Source organism: Equus caballus, chromosome 7 (assembly GCF_041296265.1).
Source record: "Equus caballus isolate H_3958 breed thoroughbred chromosome 7, TB-T2T, whole genome shotgun sequence".
Classification (NCBI taxonomy): domain Eukaryota; kingdom Metazoa; phylum Chordata; class Mammalia; order Perissodactyla; family Equidae; genus Equus; species Equus caballus.
In genome coordinates, this window is record NC_091690.1 from 77,115,082 (window position 1) to 77,140,645 (window position 25,564).

General features: G+C 37.6%; 1 protein-coding gene across 1 annotated transcript; it reads left to right on the top strand.

The window, feature by feature from the left end:
* Positions 1 to 7,339: 7,339 nt before the first annotated feature.
* Positions 7,340 to 23,890, top strand: TRIM22 (tripartite motif containing 22). The gene is made up of 8 exons (XM_005612111.4): positions 7,340 to 7,640; positions 11,952 to 12,443; positions 13,011 to 13,106; positions 13,731 to 13,961; positions 20,676 to 20,698; positions 21,922 to 22,022; positions 22,326 to 22,352; positions 22,603 to 23,890. The coding sequence occupies exons 2-8, from the start codon at positions 12,021 to 12,023 to the stop codon at positions 23,196 to 23,198; spliced, it is 1,497 nt and encodes a 498-aa protein (XP_005612168.1). The 5' UTR covers positions 7,340 to 7,640; positions 11,952 to 12,020; the 3' UTR covers positions 23,199 to 23,890.
* Positions 23,891 to 25,564: the final 1,674 nt, after the last annotated feature.

Here is a 25,564-nt window from a genome sequence, read left to right on the forward strand (position 1 = left end):
AATTGTAAATATTTATAGCGTAAAGTTTGATGTTTAAATATATGTATACATTGTAAAATGATCACCACAATCAAGCTAATTAAGAAATCCATCACCTCTACAGAGTTACCATTTTGTGAGTATGTGTATGCCTGTGCACATGTGTGTGTTTGTGTATAGTAAGATTTGATTTAAGATATATATTCTCTTAGCAAATTTTAGATATACAAACAGTATTGATAACTAGTCACCATGTGTTTTTATCTGTTTGCACTACTGTAACATACTACCTTATGTTAACTGCTGTAACATTATACTACCACAGAATGAGTGCCTTATAAACAACAGAAATTTATTTCTCACAATTCTGGATGCTGGGAAGTTCAGGATCAGGGTGCCAGTCTGGTGAAGGCCATCTACCGTGTTGTAGACTCCCAACTTCTTGTCTCCTTATATGGTGGAAGAAGCCAGGGATCTCTGACATCTCTTTTATTAAGGAACTAATCCTATTCATGACACATGAGGTACTTCCTTGCCTTCATGACTTAATCACCTCCCAAAGGCCCCACCTCCTAAAATCATCACATTGGTCATTAGGATTTCAATATATGAATTTGAAATTGTGTACCCTTTCACCAACATCTCTTCATCTCCTCCTCCAATCTCCTGGCAACCACCATCCTACTCTCTACTTCCATGAGTTTGACTGTTTTTGATTCTGCATATAAGTGAGATCATGCGGTATTTCTCTTTCTGTATCACAGGTAGACTTTTATTATAATTCCAGTCTTGCCATATACTGGCCCTTATCAAGTAAGCTAAATTCTAAGAGATACACTTCCTCATTTGCAAAAAACACAAAGTGAAAATTACCTGCTGTTGTCTCCTAACACACAAGCAGTGATCCAGAATGGTGTCCATTAATTTTTTTCTGATTCCCTTTACCTATGACTTGAAATAAATTATTTAAAAAATACATATTAGTTTACTTTCAAAATTAATACCTTTGCTTTGTTTTATGTAATAGAATAACTTGCTTAAGTAGTCAAAGACATTTTAGAAAATTTTGTCTAACTGTAAGAGAAATATTTTAGCATTTTAAAACTTTTATCATCTTCTTAGCTGCCTCATCTTATAATAGTTTATTTCACTGAATACACTAATTAAAAGGTGACAATATTCTTTTCTTTCTTTGCGAGTATTTCTGTTTCATTGGAAATCCTTTTCTCTGTTTGCCTAGCTTCAAAAAATTATTATTCATGACAATACAGGAAGAGTCAACAGTACTTTGTGGGATTGCTCAACAATGTTGCTGACCAAACTTTTGTTTCTCCTACTTAGCCTCACTCCTTCCAGTGACCATGTAGACTATGGCAGTCTTCAGGAATGATGAAAATCCTCACACATTCAAAGGAGCTAGGCATCTCTGTGGAATCTCTTTTATCAAGACACTAATCCAATTCTTGACACATGAGGCACTTCTCTGCCTTCATGAGTTAACCACCTCCCAGAGCCCCCGTCTTCTAATACCAGAACATTAGGCATTCATATTTCAACATGCAAATTTGGAGGGGGTGGGACACAAACATTCAGACCTTAGCTGTACGCTGTACATTAGACCTCCAGAAATTATTCATCTTGCATAACTGAAATTTTGTACCTTTTCACCAACATCTCTTCATTTCCTCCTCCCCTCAGCCCCTGACAAACACCATCCTACTCTCTACTTCCATGAGTTTGACTATTTTAGATTCTACATATAAGTGAGATCATGCAGTATGTCTCTTTCTGTATCACAGGGAAACTTTTATTGCAATTCCAGTGTTGCCACACACTGGCCCTTATCAAGTAAATTAAAATCTATGAGATACACATCCTTATTTGTGAAAAACATAATGAAAATTACTTGATGAGCTATTGTGAAAATTAAACAGTAGAATATTTTTAATTACTGCTGCTGTTTCCTAACACATAAGCAGTGATCCAGAATGGAGTCTATTATTTTTTTATCCCTTTACCTGTGACTTGAAATAAATCATTTAAAAATGCATATTAGTTTAGTTTCAATATTATTACCTTTGCTTTGTTTTAAGTAATAAAATACCTTGTTTAAATAATTAAAGATATTTTAAAGAATTTTACCTAATTGTACAATAAATATTTTAGCATTGTAAAACATTTTTTCTTATCATCTCCATAGCTGCCTTGTTTCATTTTATAATTATAATAGCCTATTTCACTGAATATGCTAATTAAAAGTTAATTTAATATTCTCCTCTATTTTTGAAGTAATTCTGTTTCATTGGAAATCCTTTTCTCTGTTTGCCTAGCTTCAAAAAATTATTATTTATGACAATACAGGAAGAGTCAAGAGTACTTTGTGAGATTTCTCAACAATAGTATAGGCCAAACTTTTGTTTCTCTTGGTCAGCCTCAGTCTTTCCAGTGAGCTGACAGACTATGGCAGTCCTTAGGAATGAAGAAAAGCCCTTTTTCCTTCCCCAGTGAGAAGGGAGAAGAATTGCTTCTACAGTGTTTTTTCTTGAAGGGCTTGGTGGGATCCTATATCCGGCCTTCTAGAAATACAAACAGGTCATTCCTCATGAGTAAGGACTATAAGGTGATTTATTGGTTTTTAAGGTTAGTGTGTATTTTATGTCATAGCAAATTGCCAGGTTTCTTTCAAAGTGGTTGTCCTATTTTTCATTCTCACAGTTCATAAAGGAGAAGAGGATATTATGGAGTAAGGCATTTAATGCAGAGATATACAGTAGACGTGACATTTGGTATAGTCTACTTTTGATCTGTAAGTCTTATTGACAACTGGAGGGGAGTGGAGGGCTCAGTATGTGTGAATGTGTTTATGTGGCGTGCACAGGAGCAGGGTAGGGGAATTGATTTTGAGGACCAAAGGAGATGAGCTCCGTTGTCCAAGAGCCTCTCTTCTCTCTAATACTTCTTCTCATGCCTCCCATAAATCCCATAACTGTCCTTTTATAGGCATACCTCGTAGATTTTGTAGGTTTGGTCCCAGACCACCACAATAAAGAAAATATTACAATAAAGCAAGTCACATAAATTTTTTGTTTTCCCAGTGCATATAAAAGTTACGTTCACACTAGACTGTAGTCTATTAAGTGTGTAATAGCACTATGTCTAAAAAAAACCAATGTACATCCCTTATTGCTGAAAAATGCTACCCATCATCTGAGCCTTCAGCAAGTCCTAATCTTTTTCCTTGTGGAGGGTCTTTTCTTGATGTTGGTAGCTGCTGACTAAGTATGGCAGTGGCTGCTGAATGTCAATGTGTCTGTGGCAATTTCTTAAAATGAGACAACAATGAAATCTGCCACCTCGATTGACTCTCCCTTTCACGAATGACTTCCCGGTAGCATGTGATGCTGTTTGATAGACTTTACCCACCAACAGAATTTCTTTCAAAATTGGTGTAATCCTTTCAAACTGTGTTTCCCTTTTATCAACCCAGTTTATGTAATATTTTAAACACTTTGTTGTCATTTCAACAATCTTCACAGCATCTACACCTGGAATGTACTCCATCTCAAGAGACCACTTTCTTTGCTCATCCATAGGAATCAGCTGCTCATCCATTAAAGTTTTATGAGGAGATAGCAGCAATTCTGTCACATCAATATGCTTTGCAAAGATCCATCAGAGTAATCTTATCTATGGCAGCCAAAGCCTTACAAAATATATTTCTTAAATAACAAGGCTTGAACATTGAAATTACCTCTTGATCCATGGGCTGTAGAATGGATGTTGTGTTAGCAGGCATGAAAACAGTAATCTTGTGCATCTCTTATCGTTCTTGGGTAACCAGATGCATTGTCAATAAGCAGTAATTTGAAAGGAATCTTTTCTTCTGATCAGTAGGTCTCATATATATAGGCTTAATATACTCAAGAAACTATGTTGTAAACAGACGTGCTGTCATCCAGGATTTGTTGTTCCATTTATATAGTACAGGCAGAGTAGATTTAGCATAATTCTTAAGGGACCTAGGATTTTCAGAATGGTAAATCAGCATTGGTTCAACTTAAAATTTCTATCTGCGTTAGCTCCTAACAAGAGTGTCAGAGTGTCCTTTAAAGCTTTGAAGCAAGTCATTGAATTCTCTTCTCTAGTTATGAAAGTCTAGATGGCATCTTCTTCCAATATAAGGTTGTTTTGTTATAGAGAGGTCTTCTTTCCTTAAACCTCAAGAATCAATATATGCTAGCTTCAAACTTTTCTTCTGCAGCTTCCTCACCTCTCTCAGCCTTTGTAGAATTGAAGAGAGTTAAGACGTTGCTCTGGATTAGGTTTTGGCTTAAGGAAATGTGGCTGGTTTGACCTTCTATCCAGACCACGAAAACTTTCTCCATATCAGCAATGTCTGTTTCACTTTCTTATGATTTGTGTGTTCACAGAGTAGCACTTTTAATTTCCTTCAAACACTTTTTCTTTACATTCACAACCTGGCTAATTGTTTGGTACAATAGGCCTACCTTTCAACCTGTCTCAGCTTTCGACATGTCTTCCTCACTAAGCTTAATAATTTGTAGCCTTTGATTTAAAGTGAGACATGTGTCTCTCTTCTTTTCACTTGAAACTTAGAGGTCATTTTAGGGATATTAACAGGCTAAACTTCAATATTGTCGTGTATCAGGGAATAGGAAGGCTTGAGGAGAGTGAGAAAGTTGGAGGAATGGCTGATTGGTGGAGCAGTCAGAACACACACAACATTTATCAATTAATCTCACTGATTTATATGGGTTCAGTTCATGGCACCTCAACCAATGAAAATAGTAACATCAAAGATCTCTGATCACAGATCACCATAACAAATACAATAATGATGAAAAAGTTTGAAATATTGTGAGAATTACCAAAATGTGACACAGAGACACAAAGCAAGAAAATGCTGTTGGAAAAGTGGGGTCGAGGAACTTGCTTAATACAGGGTTGTCACTAACCTTAAATTTGTAAAATAACACAATATCTGTGAAGCAAAATAAAGCAAGGCACGCCTATAGTCTTTTTTCCCTTTGAATCTCTCATCTGACCTCATGTCCTGGGACCCAGATAACTAATGGGTTCTCTGTGAGATGCTTGTATGAGGTACAAGTTCTTCTGGAATGTGAACAGAGAGATCTGTTTGGCAGTAGGGGTATACAAGCTGGCTGTTCTGGATCCCTTCTCCTTAGCCTCCAAGAACTCTTTCTTCCAAAACTCAAGACCCAGTACTCGGTACCTATTTTTCAATAAGTTGAGATATGGCAGTTTTGTGCCGTTAAGCCTTGGGTCAACTTATAATTTAAAAATTGCAGGTATGTAGAAAACCTGATGTTTTTAAGCTTGTCTGAGAAGCTATTATAAAATATTCATCTGGAAAATGTAGGAGGGAATCATAGGCCTAAAAGAGGATGGGAGGGCAGGGAGAGTTCCACTGATGTCCTGGGAACCTCCTCTGAGACATTAGATTTAAGATGGAGTGAAGCCAGTGAGGAAATCAAGCTTGCCAGGACACAAGAAAATGTGGGCCAAAAGGAAACCTGAAGGAAGCGTGCTCCTTCTCCCCCCACCCAAAGTCTATCCCTGAGCTAACCACATTACCAAGGTCTAAGTTCTAGCTTATTGCGTTCCGAGGGCCCAGGGAATAATAAATCCTCCTTAGGGCTCTGTGTTTCCTTAAGTCTCTATATATCCTGTTGGAGAGGAGTTATGCAAGATCTCCCATGTTGGGCCACGATTTTTTTACTGTTTACAGTCTGAAAAAACCACAGGGCACAGGAAGTAATGTGGTTAGAGTGTGGTGATGTAGATAGATGAAACAACGGGTATTGCATAGGTATCTGAGTCAATCTTAGGAACAAGGCAGAGAAGATATGAGAAGTTATTAGTTAAAATTTGTCAAGGGAGTTCACGTGTAAATATAAATGGTAATACTAATTGCAGAATTTCATTATGTAGCATACCAATTATGATGATTATAAGGAGAAGAATAGAATATAACCATGATTATCATCAATGTGTTCAATGTAGTTAAAATGATATCTACAGTTATAGAACTGCATGCCTTTCTATTTAGATATCACTCCCTACGTAGAACCTTTTGTAATAGAGCTGAGACAAAATGAAACAACATAGCAAAGGTCCCTTTCTGCCTTCAGATAACTTACTGTTGTTGGGCACACGGCTGGATGACTAGAGATACTCATTGACAGTATTATGTGATAACAAAGATGATAAAGAAAAATATGCAATTTATATAAAATGTGGAAGATTATCACTGCATTTGAAAAGCACCATGAGTTGATTTATTGTTAGAACAAATTTTGTTCCTACCCAAGAAACTGCAACTGTCAATATGGCTCAGAAATTATGTCTACATAATTTTCAGTTCCTACTTCATATATATAAGTGAATCAAGAAGAGTGTATGAGAAAAGGTTAGCTTACTCTTCTGAGGGTTACAAACAGTACCAAGATATCTGTGTTTTAACTGGAAAAACATCCACTTCTCAGTGCCCTACATGTTTCACATTAGCTAACGTGTGAAGATTGGTGAGCTCTGCCCTTCTGTCTGTCAGGGACCCATGTCATGGAGCTTCCACAATCTTGTAACTGTAACATCTGGAACATGTAGTTAGAACAAGCACACAACAGATAATAGAGCAGGAGAGTACGTATAGGAAATATAAAATGTTTCAGTTCTGTTTTTGATTGATGGTGTAGAAAGGACCAAATGTTTCCCAAAGGAAGCAGGGAAAAGTGGACAACTTTTGGAGGTGTGAGTGCTGCTCAGTGAAAGATTATACTGGAACAGCACCATCTATTAACCTCCATGTTCTCACCTGCCCCCTGGTTGCTGGGTAACATGACACTGACACAGTTTTACCACAATTAGTCTCTGGAAGCCTTCCTCTTCTGGCCTGCCTGAATAAGGAGCAGAAACAGATAATTAACTGATGGACTTCTAAGATTCAATAATGTTGTGAAAATATTGTCTCAATAGGCTCATACTCAAGAAACTTTTTTTAGTTTTATTTTTACCATTCACAGTGACAGCGACTAATACTCACTGTGCCAGCTCTAATTTACAGGGCTTTATAACTGATTATTTTTTCCATCACACTCTGCATTACAAGAGGTCAGGTGCTGCCAAGTTTTTCTGGATCATTATTTTATCCCTAATGACTTGCTTAGGATCTGAATATAGGATAAGCTTAACTAATAATTATAGGATTGCATTGAAATTCTGAGTATTCAGGCAAGCTGTATAATGTATCATTGTAATTCACATTCTTCCTATTCAAATGTTTTGCGGGACTAAACTGGGAGACGAATAAGAAAGCAGTGATTGGGTGCCTTTCTGGTACAGACTCTAGAACATACTGAAGCATTACCCTCCGCTGGTGTCCTACCTGGAGCCTCCCATTGTTATTGCTTTTAAGTTTCTTTTCTGCTTCTGTGGTTTCGTTTCTTGTTTTTAAGTTTCTGTTCTACTTCTTGTGTTTCATTTTCTCTTCTACAAATTTAACTGTCCTTTCTCACCCAAACCCTGTGGGGAAATTCCTCTTCAAGAAGAGGCTTCTGTCTTAGAGAGTGAATCCTGCACCTGATCTCCATCAAGTCAAGACTACTCCTCTTCGCCTAAAGGTGTGTAGGGTAGTTTGTGAGGGCAAAGGGCAGCAGTCTTTGGGAGGGACAGAATGAGTGTGTTTGGGTGAGTTTACTTTGTGGTTCTGAAGCTACTCTGAATTAACAAAGAGAGCCAGCTTGTAGGGTTTCTGCTGAAGTGGCAGAGGAGGAGAGCATTGAGTCTGGGAAAGGAGTGACCTTTAAAGAGGGGAGGGTTAAAAAGACAAAGATCCATGTTTGTTTCTTGGAGGGACCATTATTTCTCCAGGCTGTTATCCTCACTATTTTCATTTTCTGTAGTGTTGACTATCTACCCTGTGAAGGTGAACACCTTTCCCTTGCTTATTACTTCAACTCCTTACTCAATTTTTCTTCGCACAGAGCTAAGACAAGGAATTTGTCATTTCTCAACAAGAACCTCCTCTTAAACTCACCTCTGAACATTTTGTTCCTTGATTTCTATGTTACATATGTTTTGATGTGTACCATCTTTTCCTCTCATTTTTCAGTGGTCATGAGTCTGTGCCTTACACCTGGACAAGGTTCACAGATGGTATATATTATCCACTCAGTTCTAGTACAGGGCTCAATAAATAGGAGGAAATTAATTTCTAAAAATTTTTGGTATTTCTGATTAAATTCACAAGAACAAAAGCATACAGCTATGGTGAAAAAATTGTATTCATATGTACTGAACACACAATAAAAGTTAAATGCTTACAAAAGATTATATTCTGGGTCAAGAGAGAAAAAGTAAACAAACATAAAAGAGTAATGTAGTGTGCAAAAAGATGAAACTCACTATGGTACAAAAGTACAACAAAGAAACAACAATAATACACTGAAAGGGCTGTAATGGGGCAAAGGATCTATGAGCCCTGGGAAAGGGCTTCACAATTTTTAACAGATTGGAAGTTAAGTCTCAGTGTGGGAATGTTATTCTGAGCAGAGTCTTCAAGGAGATGATGAATTTAACATGGATTTTTCTCCAGAGTGATTAAGGAACATAAAGGCAACCAGTGTGGGTTGGGGAGGAATAGGAGGTGGGCTGAGAGAGATGAGGCCATAGCAAAAGATGTGTAATATGCACCTAAGTAGACTATGATAAAGATGAATTCATGCTGAATGACATTCATTGGAGCAGAGGAGTGACAAAATTGATGTATATTTTAAAAATCATTCTAATTGTTGGTATGAACAGTGATGAGAGCAGACTATGTGAGACCAATGACAGTTGTGGGGAGACCAGTGGGGAAGCTATTCCTGGAATTTTTGTGAAAGATTCTGTAATTTGAAGTGAGAGCTATACTATTGTCTGTGAACTGACTGTGAGAGAAGAGATAAGACTAGGGGTAGCTTTCTCAAGATGATTTCTGCTACCAAATGACTTCTTTGAAACTAATTGACCTGGGAGCCAGAGTGCCTGGGGACAGGGTCATTAATGTGAGGGAGATTAAACCCTGGAATCTAAAGGGTGGCGGAAGAGAGAGCTCTGAGTATAGAGGAATGTGGAGGAGATGCAATGTTTCTGAGTTTCCTCAGGTCTATGGATGCCGAGAACAGGTCCACCATCCCATTGGCAGTTCCTATCTCAGGGAACAGGAGAAGTTTCAAGGATGTTGGCTCAAGCCCTCAGAGAGCTTTTTCTCCACGTTGTCCTCAATGGGGAGAAACATTCATTTTTCTTGTCTAAACTGTACATATACAGAAAGCCTCTGTGCAGACCATTGGGAAGCAGTGAGATGGAAATTCAGGACCTAGTTGGTCCATACCTTACTGTAAAAACTTCTACATTGTCCCATCTCCAAAGGGGAGCATATATTTTGTTTCTGTATCTGTCTTTCTATCTTAGGTGGGGAGAATTTCAATGGTATATTGCTTCTTCAATAATAGAATAAAGAATGAATGAAGGAAAAATAAGCATTAATATTATTTTCTAGGGCTGCCATAAAAAGGCACCACAAATGGGTAACTTAAATAAAATTTATTTTCTCATAATTCTTCAGGCTAGAAATACAAGATGAAAGGTGTAGGTAGGGTTGGTTCCTTCTGAGGGTTGTATGGGAAGGATCTGTTCCATGTCTCTCTGCTAGCTTATGGTATTTTGCTGGAAATTTTTGGTGCCCCTTGATTTGCACATGTATCACTCTGCCTTCTGCCTTTGTCTCATATGGATTCTCCACATGTGCATGTCTGTCTGTGTCCAAATTTCCCCTCTTTATAAAGATATTGTTGTGTTGAATTTAGGCCCGCCCTAATGATTTCATTTTAACTTGATCATCTGCAAAGCCATGATCTCCAAATAAACTTACATTCACACCTACTTGGGGTTAGGACATCAATATCTTTTTGGGGAACACAAGTCAACCTGTAATAGCACTTAGCATGTTTGAAACAGGATAGACATTATCTTTCCACTCTATGATCTCCCTTATTTATTGAGACTTCTCTCCCGTGACCAGCGGATGCCTCATTGGAATTTATGTTCTTCAGATCTCTGTCATGTGTGTGATCCTATGAGTATATGAACCTTCTTTTCCCTCTAAAAACATACACCTTTAGCAGTTATCAACATCCCTGCCTTATGTCCACGTCAAGGTAAAATCCCAACATCTACAAATGCAAGACTCCCCAGAACCACCCAGTTGGTGTTGATCTCTGCATTTCTACATGCCCATAGCATTGGGTATAATTTTAGTACTTGCAATCTTTACCTCTGTCTTTGCTAAAATCTGTGCAGTAGTGGAGAGAACTCTGAAGGAGGATCCCGAGGATGGTATGTTCACCCCAACCCTACATATTATAATAGAATGATCTCCATAAATAGAATGATCTGTAAGTCACTTGACTCTATTTATACGTCTGAAGAAAGGGAGTACTCTTATTTGTCAAGGATTTTTATATAAGGAATAAATAGGTCAAAGTAATTTGTAAGTTGTAACTGTTATAAAATTGTTAATGAGAGAATTACCTCCCTATTGTGGTTCTTGCAGTTTCTGTAGGTGCCTTTGGGGAATGAGTTTGAGGGTGGAGAAGGCTCTGTCTGGGACAAGTGTGTGGAGGTAAACACTTCTCAGCTATTGGAGAACTGCTAATTGATGAAAAGAAAAAATGATAAGCTGATAAGAAGGTCTAATCATCAATGGAGAGATGAGAAAGTTCTAATTTTACATATTCAACAAACATTGTGTTCCCATGTGTGATGCACTGTTCCAGGTACTAAGGATACATAGTGAACAAAACCATGCCTGATTTGTGAATGGATTACTTTTTAGGAGGAAGATGTAGACGTTTAAAGAAAGATGTCATATAATTTGTAATAAAAATAAGAGACATATGGCAAATGTACAGCAAGTGATAGTATTGGCAGTTATTCTGTAGGTGAGTTAGAGCAGGTCCTTCTGATAAGAGGACATGTACAAGGAGACTGAATGAAATGTGTGAGTGAATCATGCTGACATCAGGTGAGAATCAGTCCATGCTGTGAAAAAAGCAAGTGCAAACTCTCTGAGGCAGCAGTGCACTTTGTGCCTTTAATACTGAGGATGTGTTTTTGCCATAGGGAAAGAGAGGCAGGATAGATACATCTCAATAGCAGTATGCCAAGTGGAAGAATTTAGACTCAAAAGACCATGTATTATGATTCCTTTTCGTGAATTGATGTGAAAATGCCAATCTATATAAACACAAAGGAGATTAGTGGTTGCCTGAGTCTCACTTTCAGAATGGGAGTAACTGCTCATGGCATTAGCTTTGTTTTCAAGTGATAGAATTGTTCTAAAATTGGATTGTGATAATAATTATACAGTTCCATAAATTGACTAGAAATTATTTCATTGTACTCTTGAAACAAATGCATTTGATGTAAATATAACTCAATAAAACTGTTTTTAAAAAGGAATCGTGCAAATATCAGAGGTAAAATAATTCTGTGCAGAGAGAAGAGCATGTGCAAAGGCCCAGGGGCAACTGTGGGGTTAGCATATCTACCTGGAGCGTGTATTTTGAGGTGGAAAAGAAAAGGCAGACAAATGATGTGTTGTATAAGGTTCTTGGTAGCAAGGGCCTAGATTTGTCCTTTTCTCCAGTCAGAGAAGAGAAACTAAGAATCATTGCCCTGATGGGGTGAAATTTGTCATGCAACATAAACTAAGAGTAAAGTGTTTGAAATTATGACACAGAGCTCTTTTCATTCTGTCACTAATCTGCTCCTCTTCTTTCTTTTCATTTATTTGTTGAATATTAACATTTTGTCTTCTTGTAAATCTCTGCACAATCAATATCCTTTCTATTCATCCTTTCTTATCCTGCCCCCTTCAACATTCCCAGCCCTGCAGGAGACTGTGAGCAAGAAGAGCCCCAGGAGTCAGGACCAGAGGAAGCAAGGGGAGAATTGCAATGGATTTTTCAGCACAGGTAAATCTTCAGAAGGAGGTGACCTGCCCAATGTGCCTGGAGCTCCTGACAGAACCCCTGAGCCTGGATTGTGGCCACAGCTTCTGCCAAGCCTGCATCACTGCAAAGATCAAGGAGTCAGTGATCCACCTAGGGGGAGAGTGCAGCTGTCCTGTGTGCCAGAGAAGATACCAGCCTGGGAACCTCCGGCCTAATCCGCACCTGGCCACCATAGTGGAGAGAGTCAGGGAGGTCAACACGAGCCCACACAAGTGGCAGAAGAGAGATCTCTGTGAGCACCATGGAGAAAAGCTCCATTTGTTCTGTAAGAATGATGCGAAGGCCATTTGCAGGCTTTGTGTGCCGTCTCTGGAGCACCAGGGTCACCAAATATTCTTCATGGAGAAAGCGGTCATGGAAATCCAGGTAGGCCCCAGGGTGGAGGAAGTTATGGCAGAATGTTATCTAAATTGAAACCATCACTTTTCTATCCTACTTTATTATCCTTGTTGTCATAGAACTGAGTCCTGCAACCTTTCCATACCCTTTGCTCAGCTCTGAGGCTTGAAGGACATTTCTGTGCTTGCATTCATTTCTTTCAAGAATAAGCCTAGACTACAAACTCTCAGCAAAGAAAAGTCAGATGAGTGGAGAATTGTGTCCCAAGATAAGTTCCGACTTTCCCTCGCAGCAGAAGGGTTTTTTTGGAAACATGGTTGGTTGGACATGAGAAAAGTATCAATGAGTGGAAAAGACGTTCCTTGCTGCAGGATCAGTTATTGTAGGGAAAGAGAGACTATTCTTGATGAACTTGTATCTCCCAGGGTTAAAGAGTATATTCACCTCCTAAGATTTTTGTCTACATCCTAGATTCTAAATTTTAGTTTTGTTTCTGTAAACTTAATTCTCCTCTGAGATGAGCGTGATTTCTTCCCCCTTTCTCCGGGTGCTGAGAAATCTCATAGCTTGACTCTGATGATTCCTTTCTCACAGGACAAGCTCCAGGGAGCACTAAAGAAGCTGAAGAAGGAGCAGCAGGAAGCTGAGGAGTTGGAAGCTGATGTCAGAGAAGAGAGAGCTACCTGGAAGGCAGGAAGAGATTTTTTCCTGAGGGAGTTCTGAGACAGGAAGCTGGGCAGCACTTTGGTCCAATCACACAGAGGCTCCTTTCTCTTTATTACCTCAGAATGAATGTGTGTGGAAGACGTTTGATTAGTCTTCATTTCATTCCTTCTTTGTTGGATGTTCAGGGCTGGAGACTAGACATATCACAAGTGAATCCATGTATTTGGTGGCAAAAGCATAGAAGGAAGCAATATAAAAAGAACTCATGAATCCCATGTCCCTTTTCCATCATCAACTTTGAGGCTCTGGCGCTCCCAGAACACACGTTGAGAAAGGCCCAGGGTTCCTTACTCAGGAGGTATGGGTGGAGGGGTTTAATACACAGTGCAGCATGATCATTCAGGACATGTGTCTATAACCCAGGCCTCCTTCGGGTGTCACTTTGTGTCTCAGAATGCACCTTGATAGAGCAGGTGAGAATATATTGGTTTGGGAGGAGCTCAGGGGAAAACAGCAGGAAAAATGGCTTTCCCAGGAATTGCTCATTGATTTCACCTCCTATTACTGGAACTCCCTGAGGAAAAGGGTTCTTACCTTGGCTCCCAGGCCCACACAACTGACGGTTTCTTTCTCTTTTCATTCCCAAAGAATCATATGCAGACTGAGAGACAGAGGATTCTGAAAGGGTTTAATGAAATGAGAGGCATCCTGGACAGTTTGGAGCAGAAGGAGCTGCGAAAGCTGGAGGAAGATGAGGTGACTGTGCTGGAGAACTTGGTAGCAGCTAAAGACCAGCTGGTCCAACAGAGTCAGTACATTAAAGAGCTCATCGCAGAGCTGGAGCGTCAGACGTGTGTATCATCAATAGACACACTCCAGGTAAGCCTTGGGATTGAGCTCCTACATAGAAGATTTGGGGGAAAACACAGAGACTTAACGTTTCTTCCCTTCTGGGTCCATGCACTTTCTTCCTCCTGATGATGTTAAAAGGTTCCTTTGGCCCTTCAGTGCCTCTTCTCTGTCATTCATTTCAGGGCTCATAGGAATAATTCAATGTGCAAATGGGAAGGGAAATTCCCATGGTTGTTAATTTATAAAAGAGAGTGCAAAAATTAGGAGAGAAGATTTTTATAGGCTCTCATTAGCTAGTATTTATAAGGCCTCTCTTCACTAAACTTAGTTACAAGCAAACAACATGAATCTTTGTTTATGTCTGATTTTTTTATTGTTGAGGAGTGAAAAATGTGAGGCTAGACTATGTGATACCTGAGTGAGAGATGTGCATGTATGAATGTGCATGTGTTCTTCTGTGTGTTTGTGTTGGCTGGAGAGGGATGGGGGGGCAAACCTGTAGAGACTTGATGGATGAGGTGTGCCTAGCATGAATGTTAAACTTTTTTCTATGGCAATAGCGGTGTACCTGTGATCTTAAGGTGTGAAGTATGTTGCGAAATTCAGGAAATTTCAAATTTTCTCTGCTTTATTTCTTGCCGTTCTCCTTTGTTAGCTGAACAAGAGTTTCTTTACTTAACTTTTGTTCCAATACTGGGGTAATCAATTTTCATTTGCTGGATCTTTACCTCTGCCTTACAAAAAAGCAATATTTCTTGCTGTATTACTTACACATTATAAAATCCAAGAATTTTTGTTCATGATTGTTAAACCATGAACAATTCAGTTCAAAATTTGTTGAAAAAACTTTCCTATCCTCCACTGATTGATTTTGGCACCATTGTTAAAAATCAGTTTGCTGTAAATGTAAGGATTTGTTTCTGGATTATCAATCTTCTGCATGGATCTATATGTCTTTTCTGGCAATAATTTTTTGAGCTTTTGATTACTGTGGCTTCCTACAAAACTTTGAAATTGTTAGGGTAAGTCTTCCAACTTTGTTCTTCTTTTCCAAAATTGTTTGAAAAAAATTTGAAACAATTTTATTCAATTCTATTTTGAAATATTTTTTATTTAAGTCTATTGCTCTCTGTGGGAACAATTTAACCACCCTGGCATCAGGGAACATTTGGAGAATGCTACTGCCATCTAGTGGGTAGAGGACAGAGATGCTGCTAATTCTCCAATGCACAGGGCAGACTCCATGATGAAGAATCATCTTGGTCAGAACGCCAGTAGTGCCAAAGTTGAGAAACTCTGCCCTGGGTGCTTTGAATTGTCCATGAAAATGTTGAGGTGTCTTGTTCATTTTTGTTAAAAAGCCTGCTGGGATTTTCATAGGCATTGTATGGAATTTAAAGAACAATTCAAGGAGTGTTGTCATCCTAATAAAATCTCTCCATTTATTTAGGTTTTCTTTAAACTCTATCAGCAATATTTTGTAATTTCCAGCACAAAAGTCTTTTACTTATTATCTTCAATTTTTGAGTTGATTATTTTTGAAACTACTATAAATAAATATTTTAATTTCTTATTGTATTTTTCACTGCTAGTAATAAAAAATACAATAGATTTTTATATTGATCTTGTATTGCACAATATTCCTAAGCTATTTTGCTAGTTTTATTAGTGTGTATGTGTGTTGTCTGGGAGGTGGGAGAATCCTCCTCTCATTTTCCTTAAGGTTCTCATGGCTGGTCAAATGATTAAAAAGGCACATTAGCAGGAGAAAATCAAACAAAGTTTAATAACATGTATACATGGGAGGAACTCAGGAGAAACTGAGTAACTCAGCCAACTGGCCGAGGCTGCCTGTTTAAGTATCTTCAGCAACAGACAAGGAGGACATTTGGGGTAGTGATTTGGGACTTCAAAGGGGAGGAAGGCAACTCACACGGAAATGGAAAAGCAGATGTTTGGTAAATAGAACTTTGATAAGAGTGGGCTTAGCAAGGAGACTCCCAGGACACCAAAACCCAGAATTATCTATGGTGATGGACTGTCCTGGGCCTAGCCCTTCATTTTAAATTTCTTTTAAGTGGTTAGCGGGGAAAGGTTTAATGTTCTTCCTGAGTCTGAGCCTTTATTGTTTTCAGCTCAAAATAATCCACATACCAGAGGGGAGCATCTTGGGGCCTGCCCTGAATCCCATCAGCATGTTCCTTGAGATTTTCTACATACCGGATCATGTCATCTATAAATAAATCCAGTTTTGCTTATTTTCTGATATTGTTTCTTTTATTTCCCTTATTTTTTCTTTCCTTTTTCAGTTTCTTCTTATCTGATCTAATAAATTCTTATTTTATGCTTTTCTTCTTTCTCTATTTCATATTTATGAATGTGACATTTTCCCATTAAAATTATTCAAAAGTAATATTCAGTTGTCTAGGGATGACCACATGAAACCTCAGAGTGACACTAACACAGAAATGCATAAGCTCATAAATAGCACACCACTGTGATCATTTGAATTCATCAGATCTGCTATTCCTGGAGTCAGATAGATTACTGGATATTTCATTTATTTGTTTTAGCACAATCTACTTTCATTTCTCTCTGATCAAGCCTGTTTGATTTTGTATTTGGTCATTTGAAATAAACACAATGCTGAGTAATTTGTAAATGATTCCCTGTATTTATTGGGCTACAAATGGAAGATGGAAGCGAGGCAGCTCTTACACAATCACTTATTGTACAGTGGGACTGTTGACTTGATGTGTGGCTATTTTGTTTAGCCTTTAGTAATGACCCATAGGACTGAGAAATTCCAGTTGAAGTTGCTAATAGAGGCTGGTTCTTTTCACAGCATAGCCCAGCTTTTCAATTCCAAGCTAAAATTAGTGCCAGCAAAGTCAGAGAGGATGAAAGCACAGCATGAGTTATGACTGGGACTAATGAAGAGCCAGAGACTGACAAAGCAGTCATACAAAGGTGAAATGGTCAACTTCCTACCTGAGATAGGGGCACAAGAATACGCTATTAATGCCTATTCATTGGAATGCAGATTAGGGAAAGGGGCTGATAACCTGTTTTAAATGAACTCTAGGATAATGTCCACATGCTAACAAATAAGTTAAACTCTTGGATACAAATCTGTCTACTGGAAGAGATTTCTAGTTTTTGTTATAGCTCATATAATTGGCCATACAAAAAGTTAAATCACACAATATTTTTAGTTGGGAAAGGTGAATCACAATTGTGGGAAATGATGCCTGTAATTGTTCCATTCTTGAGGCAATATACAGACTTTAATATGCAACCTGCCAGACTGTACTTGTTGGAAAGCTATGGTCACATATTGGAAATTCTCTACAACTTTCCTCTTGGGTAGGGCCATGCACCACTACTGACAGGAGTAGAGCTGAGGCAGACGTGTGGGCCAATCAAGAAACTTTTTCAGTTTTGGCAATTCTTCAAATTGTTATAACGTGTAACAGGCTAGTGGTCTTTACTCCCCAGTTTTGCCAACCAGGAGTTCAGATGACAGTTTCTCTGTAATCTGGACTATTTTTTGGCAATGTTTGGAATGAATCATTTTATCATATATACATTGCTTGCTGGACCATGAGGAGCTGGGTTTAGACTGATACGGATGAAAATGACAGAAATGCTGGGCTTAAAAGTAGAGTTGAGGAATAGATGACAGTTTAGATCTTTTACCCTAGAAAAGGGCTCATATCCATTTATTTTAGTAACTTTATTGAGATATAATTCACATATCATACAAGTCATTCATTTAAAGTGCAAAATTCAATAGTGTTTGGTATATTACATTATTAAATTTTTAGAACAATTGTGGTAAAACATATAACATAAAATTTGTCATTTTGACCATTTTAAAGTACATTAATTACACTTACAGTGTTGTGCAAAAATTGCCACTACTGACTCCTAAATTTTTTTCATCAATTGAATTGATAATTGCTGTAGAAATTAAGTAATAATTCCCCACTCCCCATTCCCCCTGACTCCAGTTCCTAATAACTGCTAATCTACTTTCTGCCTATATGAATTTGCCTATTCTAGGTACTTCTGTAAATGGAATCACACAATACTGGTCCATTTTTCTCTGGCCTATTTCATTTAGCATAATATTTTCAAGCTTCATCTTTACCGTAGCATGTTTCCGAACTTCATTCCTTATTATGGCTGCATAATTTCCCATTGTGTGTATATGGGGCCTTTTGTTTATTTATTCATCTGTTGATGGACATGGGTTGTTTCCACCTTTTGGCTATTGGGAATAATGCTGCAATGAACATTGGCATAAAAGTATCTGAGTCCCTGCTTTCAATTCCTTTGCATATGAACCTTGGAGTGGAATTGATAGATCGTAAAAGTAATTGTTTAGCTTTTTGAGGAACCATTAAACTGTTTTCCATAGTGGCCACATCATTTTACATTCATAGCTGCAATGAATGGACCAGGGTTCCAATTTCTACATATCCTCAGAAACGCTTATTACTTTTTATGAGTTTTTTGCCATCCTACAGAGTACGAAGTGGTATCTCATTGTGGTTTTAATTTACATTTCCCTGATGACCAATAATGCTGACCATCTTTTCATATGTTTATTGGACATTTGTATATCTTTTTGGAGAAATATCTATTCAAATCCTTTCCCCATTCTTTGAATTGGGCTGTTTGTTTTTTGACTGTTGTTGAGTTGTAGGAGTTCTTTGTATATTCTGTATATTAATACCTTATCAGATATATGATTTGCAAATATTTTCTCCCTTTCAGTGCATTGTCTCTCACTCTCTTCAGAATGTCCTTTGATGCACAAAACTTTTTACTTTTGTGAGATCCAATTTATCTATTTTTCTTTTATTGCCTTTGTTTTTTGTGTTGTATCTCAGAAGTTATTAACAAATCCAATATCATGAAGAGTTTACTCTATGTTTCCTTCCAACAATTTTATAGTTTTAAATCTTTAATTGATTTTGTTATAAATTATATATGATGTAAGTCATCCATTTTTAATTTTATTATAACCATTGTAATATATTTAGCCATTAAAAAATATAATTTGGTAAATAGAGTGAGGAGGTGGCAGTCAGGTAAAGGGTGGACTGCATGGGACTTTTGTTTGTCTGTCCAATCTCAATTCAAATATCTTTTTATGTTTTTTGTAACAACCTCTTGAATTATCCTTTGTGGAATTATCTCAACACTCAGTCCATGTAGTTGATTATGGTTGATAAAATCAGTAGCATCAGGAGAGTGTATGTTTCTCAACTCTAGGTAAATTGGCATATATGATTCCCATTTGTTTACCTCTGATGCAGTAATTATTTTTATCATTTAATCATTGACCCAATTCAGGTCAATGATTTGTATGTCTTAGAATTTTACTGTCATGACTAGAAAGAGAAATTCTTTTTTCTGTGGGGTAAAATACCAGAGTTTACCATTTAAACCAAGACATTCAAGTTGATGCCATATAAAATCTGAAAAGAAAGTCAATGTAGCAGATAGAAAATAAAATTTTGAGAAAAAAGAACAGATTCTGATGACAACATTTTCACTTAAATATGTAGCTATGACTGAAGTTCTACTTGCCCCCTCAATTTCTTCTTCTTTCTTTTAAATTTAAGTCAGTTTTAGTTGGATTTTTGTCATATACAATAATAATAATAATACTTTAAAAAGCCTACTACAGAAAATAAAACTTTTCCTGAGGATGTAGAGTCAACTAGTAGTCAAGTCTGTGGTGTACAAGGAATGAGGGTGGAGAAGAGAATACCAAATATATTGGCACATTTCTGTTCAAAAAAATAAAGTATGTAATGGTTATGATAGGGAAAAGAAGATGGCTAAAAGAAGTTGAGGATATGGATTGTACAATTTGGAATTTAGGGTAAGATACTGTAGTTACTAAGACAGTGATCAAAGGGAAATTAGTAAGATTCTAGACAATGGCATGTAAATAGTTCGCAAATAATAGGTTACATTTTAAACTTTTTTAGGTGCTGGTTCCTGTGGCTTATTTCATACTTAATATCTGATGAGATCACCTATAGGCAGTATGTAGGAGGAGTATACAGTAAGTAGAGGGCAGCCAGAGAAACATTTACACAAAGTGCTTATTTTTTGTACCTGCAGCAACACAATATATACTTCTTGAGGACTATTATGAATTATTCATCTTTGATTCCCCAGAGCCTGGAATGATGTCTGGCAAATAGTATATTTCACCTTATTTGTCTCTAGAATAAATAAAAGCATAATGAATTAATAAAGTCTACTCATAAATGTAGTTAAAACAATAATAGACCTCTTCCTATTAAATATATCCCATCTTCACATACTTCAAGCATCTTTCTAACATCCTCACATGAGTCCTCAAGGATGGTTGGTCTGGGTCTCATCTCTACATTTCATCCCCCATATTCTGACCATCAATTTATTCAACAAATCAAAGAGTGCTAGGGATGTGAGGAGAAAGTTGGGTAAAACTTTGTAAGGTAGGAGGGCTTCACATCCTTCAAGGTTGCTAGGAAAAATATGGAATGTATAGTTAAATTTGAATTTCAGATAAATGACACATCATCTCTTAGTAAAAGGATATCATATTTTGCAGAGGTCATGCTTATACTAAAGCATATTGTTATTTTTCCAAAATTAAAATTTAAGTAGCCATTTTTATTTTGTAAATCTAACAATTCTATGCTTAGCTCATGTTGTCTCTCTTCTCCCCAGGATGTGAACAACCTCATAAGAAGGTATGTATGTAAGACCAGGTATGGTCCATTTTTGTGTGAAGGCAGAACTGTAGTCATGAGTTTTATCATGAGATTAATCACAATTCAAAAAGAAATCACAGAGCTGGGAAATTTGGGTATGATATTGTTTCAAACTGCTGATCACAGATCACAGTTGTCAATGGTAGGAAATTTGGGTGGTGGGTGGTCACAGAATTAGGGCAAATAGAAGCATTAGAAATGAGGTGTTGCTATATCAGAACTCTATGACTTCACTCATTTTAGTCAATCTGTCTCTGCCTCAGCTCTTGTTTCTATATTTCTTAGGTGTGTATCTTATCACGAGAAGGAATTTGTCCACTTTATCTACCAGGTCCCCAAATATGCCAGAAGGGAATTTACTTTTCTTCTTGAGAATGGAAAAAACAAGATCTTTGAGGGTGGTTTTCTTCATATTTCCAGAAAATAGACAAGTCTTGGGGAATAGTGGGTTTGGTCCTGGTACCAATAATGAATCCCTTCTTGAACACTTTAGCATCTCATGGCAAAAATGGTTTTCCTGTGTCTAAAGTTGACTACATACCTGGCATTACCAAGGTCTTCCAAAACACATAAAATTCAGGCCACCAATAATTTGGTCATCATAACTTCTTCTTTTCCAAATGTTTCTAATATTTCCCAAGAGAATGTCCCCTCAAATGTTAATCTCTGGGCATCTGTACTGGGATAACAGGCTTTTGAGACTCTTCAAACTTTTAACACAGGAGAGCCACACTTGATAACCTAAACCCCTTGGTAGCCAGGTTCTGGAGACTCTCTACTGACCATCTGCCTAGGACCTCACATTTCTGGCCTTCCCCTGGTAGAACCACTGAGATGACAGTGACTTATTTTTGTATCAAATACTTCTTTTAGAAACATCAAATACCTTTTAAAGGCACCATTATTTCATCTAGTTTTATATTATTTTTAACAGGTAGAAAGGATGGGGTTAACTTTTCCATTTTAGAAGGAAGAATCTGGAGTTTCTTTGAGGGGAAGACCTTCCTAAGATCACACCGAGAGTAAATAGAAAGGTAGACATGAGCATATTTCTTCTGGTTGAAGTGTCAGGGCTCTCCTCTCCCCTCTCTTCAAGCTCCTCAGTGAAGAGAATTTAAGTGCATCAATGGAGTGATAGGTGAGGTGGTCTTGGAGAAGCATAAGGTCAGAAGTGTATGACGATCAATTGTTGTCTTCTCTAGGAGTGAGACCTGGACCTTGAAAAAGCCAAAAATGGTTTCCAAGAAACTGAAGCGTGCATTCAGAGTTCCAGATCTAAGTGGTATGCTGAAAGTGTTTAAAGGTGAGGAGAGCCAGGAGAAGTGTGTGAGTGTGGAGTTCTTGTACTATCAGGGCAAAATGGGAGAGTGGATGTTATTTCTAGATTAGGGTAAAAGGGAAGAGGTAGGCCCGGCAAGGAGAGAGAGATCCTGTCTGAAGATGATCAGATCTAAGGAGGAGTGGCCAGGTGTCTGCTTTATCCTCTCATTCACCAGTCCATAGCCTTATAGGGCTCCCCTCCCCTGACCCCACTCTAGAGAGAAGACAGGTGTCAGTGTTTACTCCTTTGCTTCTAACAACATCATTGCAACTTTTGTCATTTCAGATCTGACAGAGATCCAATGCTACTGGGGTAAGAAGTTCCAGGGTCTTCAATTCTCCATGTTCTGATCCCTTTTCAGAAGATGTAGTAACTATTGGGCCCCATGACCTTAGCTTCATGTTCTTCTCCAAACATACGTAATAGAACGGTTCTAAAGTGTCCTACTCATCTCTGACTCATCAACACAAGTTCTTGCCAGTCAGTTCCCAATATTCCTCCTCACAATGTCACAAGACACAAGTACTCTACATTCCTAACGACCCTGTGATTTTTCCTACAGTTGATGTGATGCTGAATCCAATCAACGCTATTTCAAGTATCATTGTATCTGCGGATCAGAGACAAGTGAGAGTTGTGCACCCTTTTATGTTTGGGAATATATTTCCATGTGATTTGTCTGCTTTTGATATCTTGGGCTGTCAAAGTTTCTCTTCAGGGAAATATTATTGGGAAGTAGATGTGTCTGGGAAGACTGCTTGGATCCTGGGGGTATGCAGTAACAAACGGAAATTCAATAGACAAAAGAGTTCTGGGTTTGCTTTTGAATCAAATCTAAATCATCCAAATGTTTATTCCAGATACACACCTCAACATGGCTACTGGGTTGTAGGGTTACAGAATGAATCAGAGTATAATGCCTTTGAGGACTCTTCCACCTCTGATCCAAAGGTCTTGACTATTTCCATGGCTGTTCCTCCCCATCGTGTTGGGGTTTTCCTAGACTGTGAAGGAGGCACTGTCTCATTTTTCAATGTCACAAACCATGGGTCACTCATCTACAAGTTCTCTAAGTGTCGCTTTTCTGATCCTTCTTATCCATATTTCAATCCTTGGAACTGTCCAGCTCCCATGACACTGTGTCCACCAAGCTCCTGAGCCGCCTTCTTCCCTCACCCATTTCTTGTGTCCGTTGTCCTGGGTTTCATCTCTATATGTGAGCTCATCTGCACCATTCACACCATCTCTTCCTGACGTATCCCTTCTTTGCTTTAAAACTTTTACACATCCTTGGGCTGTACAGTGTATCTGGTTCACATTATGAGAGATGCTCATTTACCATTGTTTGTGTTCTCAAAGAAAGGCATATAATTCCTCCTAAAGGCAGAGCAGTATTGATATAACATTTGCCATCCCATTTCTTCATATTTTCCTTTATCATTGATCTGAAGAGACTTTGCAAAGCCTGTCTGCCACCATGCACATTACCTAGGACAGTCCGTAATCACCCTCCACATACCAAAAACAACTAAGGAGTCTTTGGGTGCATGTTTATTTGTTGCCTAGGATATACTAGGTTCATCAGAAAGTCAAATAAAGGAAAACATAAGCCATATATGTACCGAAAGTGAAGATTTTGTGTACAGAGTGTTTGAGTTCCTATCCTATCTCTTCTTTTAAAGATGTGTAATGATGAATAAATTCTGGTTCCCTTTTCCTAAAATACAATTTCAGATTTAAAACTACACTTAACTCTTAAATCCTTGTGAAAAACTAAGTGTCACTCAATGTAAAGCAGCTAAGTGTCCTGTAAATTATAATAAATATTTTCTCTCATAATTACTGAAAAATGCAAGCTTTGTTAATGTCCTGTGCAACATGTTTGTGCCCTTTAGAGGAAGAATAATGGATTCTACTGAAGTCTCATTTCCTAACTTCCCAGACTCCACTGTCAAGACTACTCCAGTTCCGGTATTCTTCCATAGAACTTTTTATGCTAAGGCTGGGATTGTTTTTAAGCTCCTTTATTATTAATCAGTTAGAATACTGCAAAAGTATGTTTCCAAAATATGTTCAGCAGAGGGAGCCATTTCTAGGAACAGCTACTCCTATAAGGGGCAGGCTTCTGGTGTTCAGGCCTTTTCCTTCTGGTAAAACAGTTGAGTATATACCATACATGTAATATTATGTACTTTTCTTTTCTTTTTTAACCGGTTTCAAATTCAGGATGAGGGATAGACTTACCCAGGATAGCAAAGGCACAAATTTTCCTAGAGAAGTATGTATTATAAACTAGGGCAGCCTGATGCAGAGAGCATTCATAAAGATACAGGGAGGTGACAATAGAAAGTACCTGGGCAGGGAATGCTATATACATACACATGCATACTTACACTCACACCCCCACACACATATATAATTATGTGTATAAATGTATATAAATAGGGGATTTTTATCCCAGTTAATCTTCAAAAATGTCATAAGAAGGAGGAAATCCTATCAGGTGGTTAAAAGAATATATAAGTTATGAGATATTCCTGAGTGTCCATGGCTAATAAGTGGAGAAGGCTGGATTAGAATTAGTTCTGTGTTTCTCCAGCAGGGGTGCCCCTCTCTGCAGTACATCCCTAAGTAGGAGCCAGAGTCTCTAGGATGTGGGGTAAGAGTAAGAACCCAAGAAATGCTGATCTGCAGAAGCAGCTGAGAGCATCATGGGAAAATCTTGGGTGCTGTGAAATAGAGGTTGATATGCTCAATCTATATAGCCTTTAATGAAGCAGGAACAAGTCATGGTAATGACTAAAACCAGGATGAATTACTCCATGACCAGGGTTCTCTTGCAGTTGACATGATATAGAGGGTGAACACTGTGGATACTTAATAGCCTGGACTTTGAAGTCAGATAGAACTTTGTTATCTAGTGATGTTGCTAATTACTGGCCCTTATTAAGTTAAATTTAATTGGATTCAGTTTATCATCAGAAATAACTATAGTAAGACTTACTTGATAGGGATATTATGAGAATTAATAATGAAATATTTGTAATAAATTTCTCATTACCTAGCATATGAGCACTGATCAAGATTGGTGTTGATCAATTTTTTTCTGTGATTTGAAGTAGTGTTCAGAATGTATATTAATCTACTTTAAATATTAGCATCTTTGCTTTGCTTTGAAATAGAATAACTTGATTAAATAATCACAGATCTCATTTCTTAATTTCATCATTTAAATAAGAAATTTGTATTTCCTTATATCATCATATGTGTTTATTTCAACTTACAGATAGTTATCCGAGTACACAATTCTATTTTTTGCCATAAACATTCTTTTTGACTTTGCTATTTAATAGTCTGATATCAATTAAACAATCTTTTTAAAATTGTAGTAAGGACATTTAACATGAGATCTAATGTCTTAAGAAATTTTTGAAGAGTTTCTGTTAAACAGATACAAAATTTCAGTTAGGTAAGATAAATAAGTTCTAGAGATCTACTGTAAACATTTTCTCTATAGAGCAGTG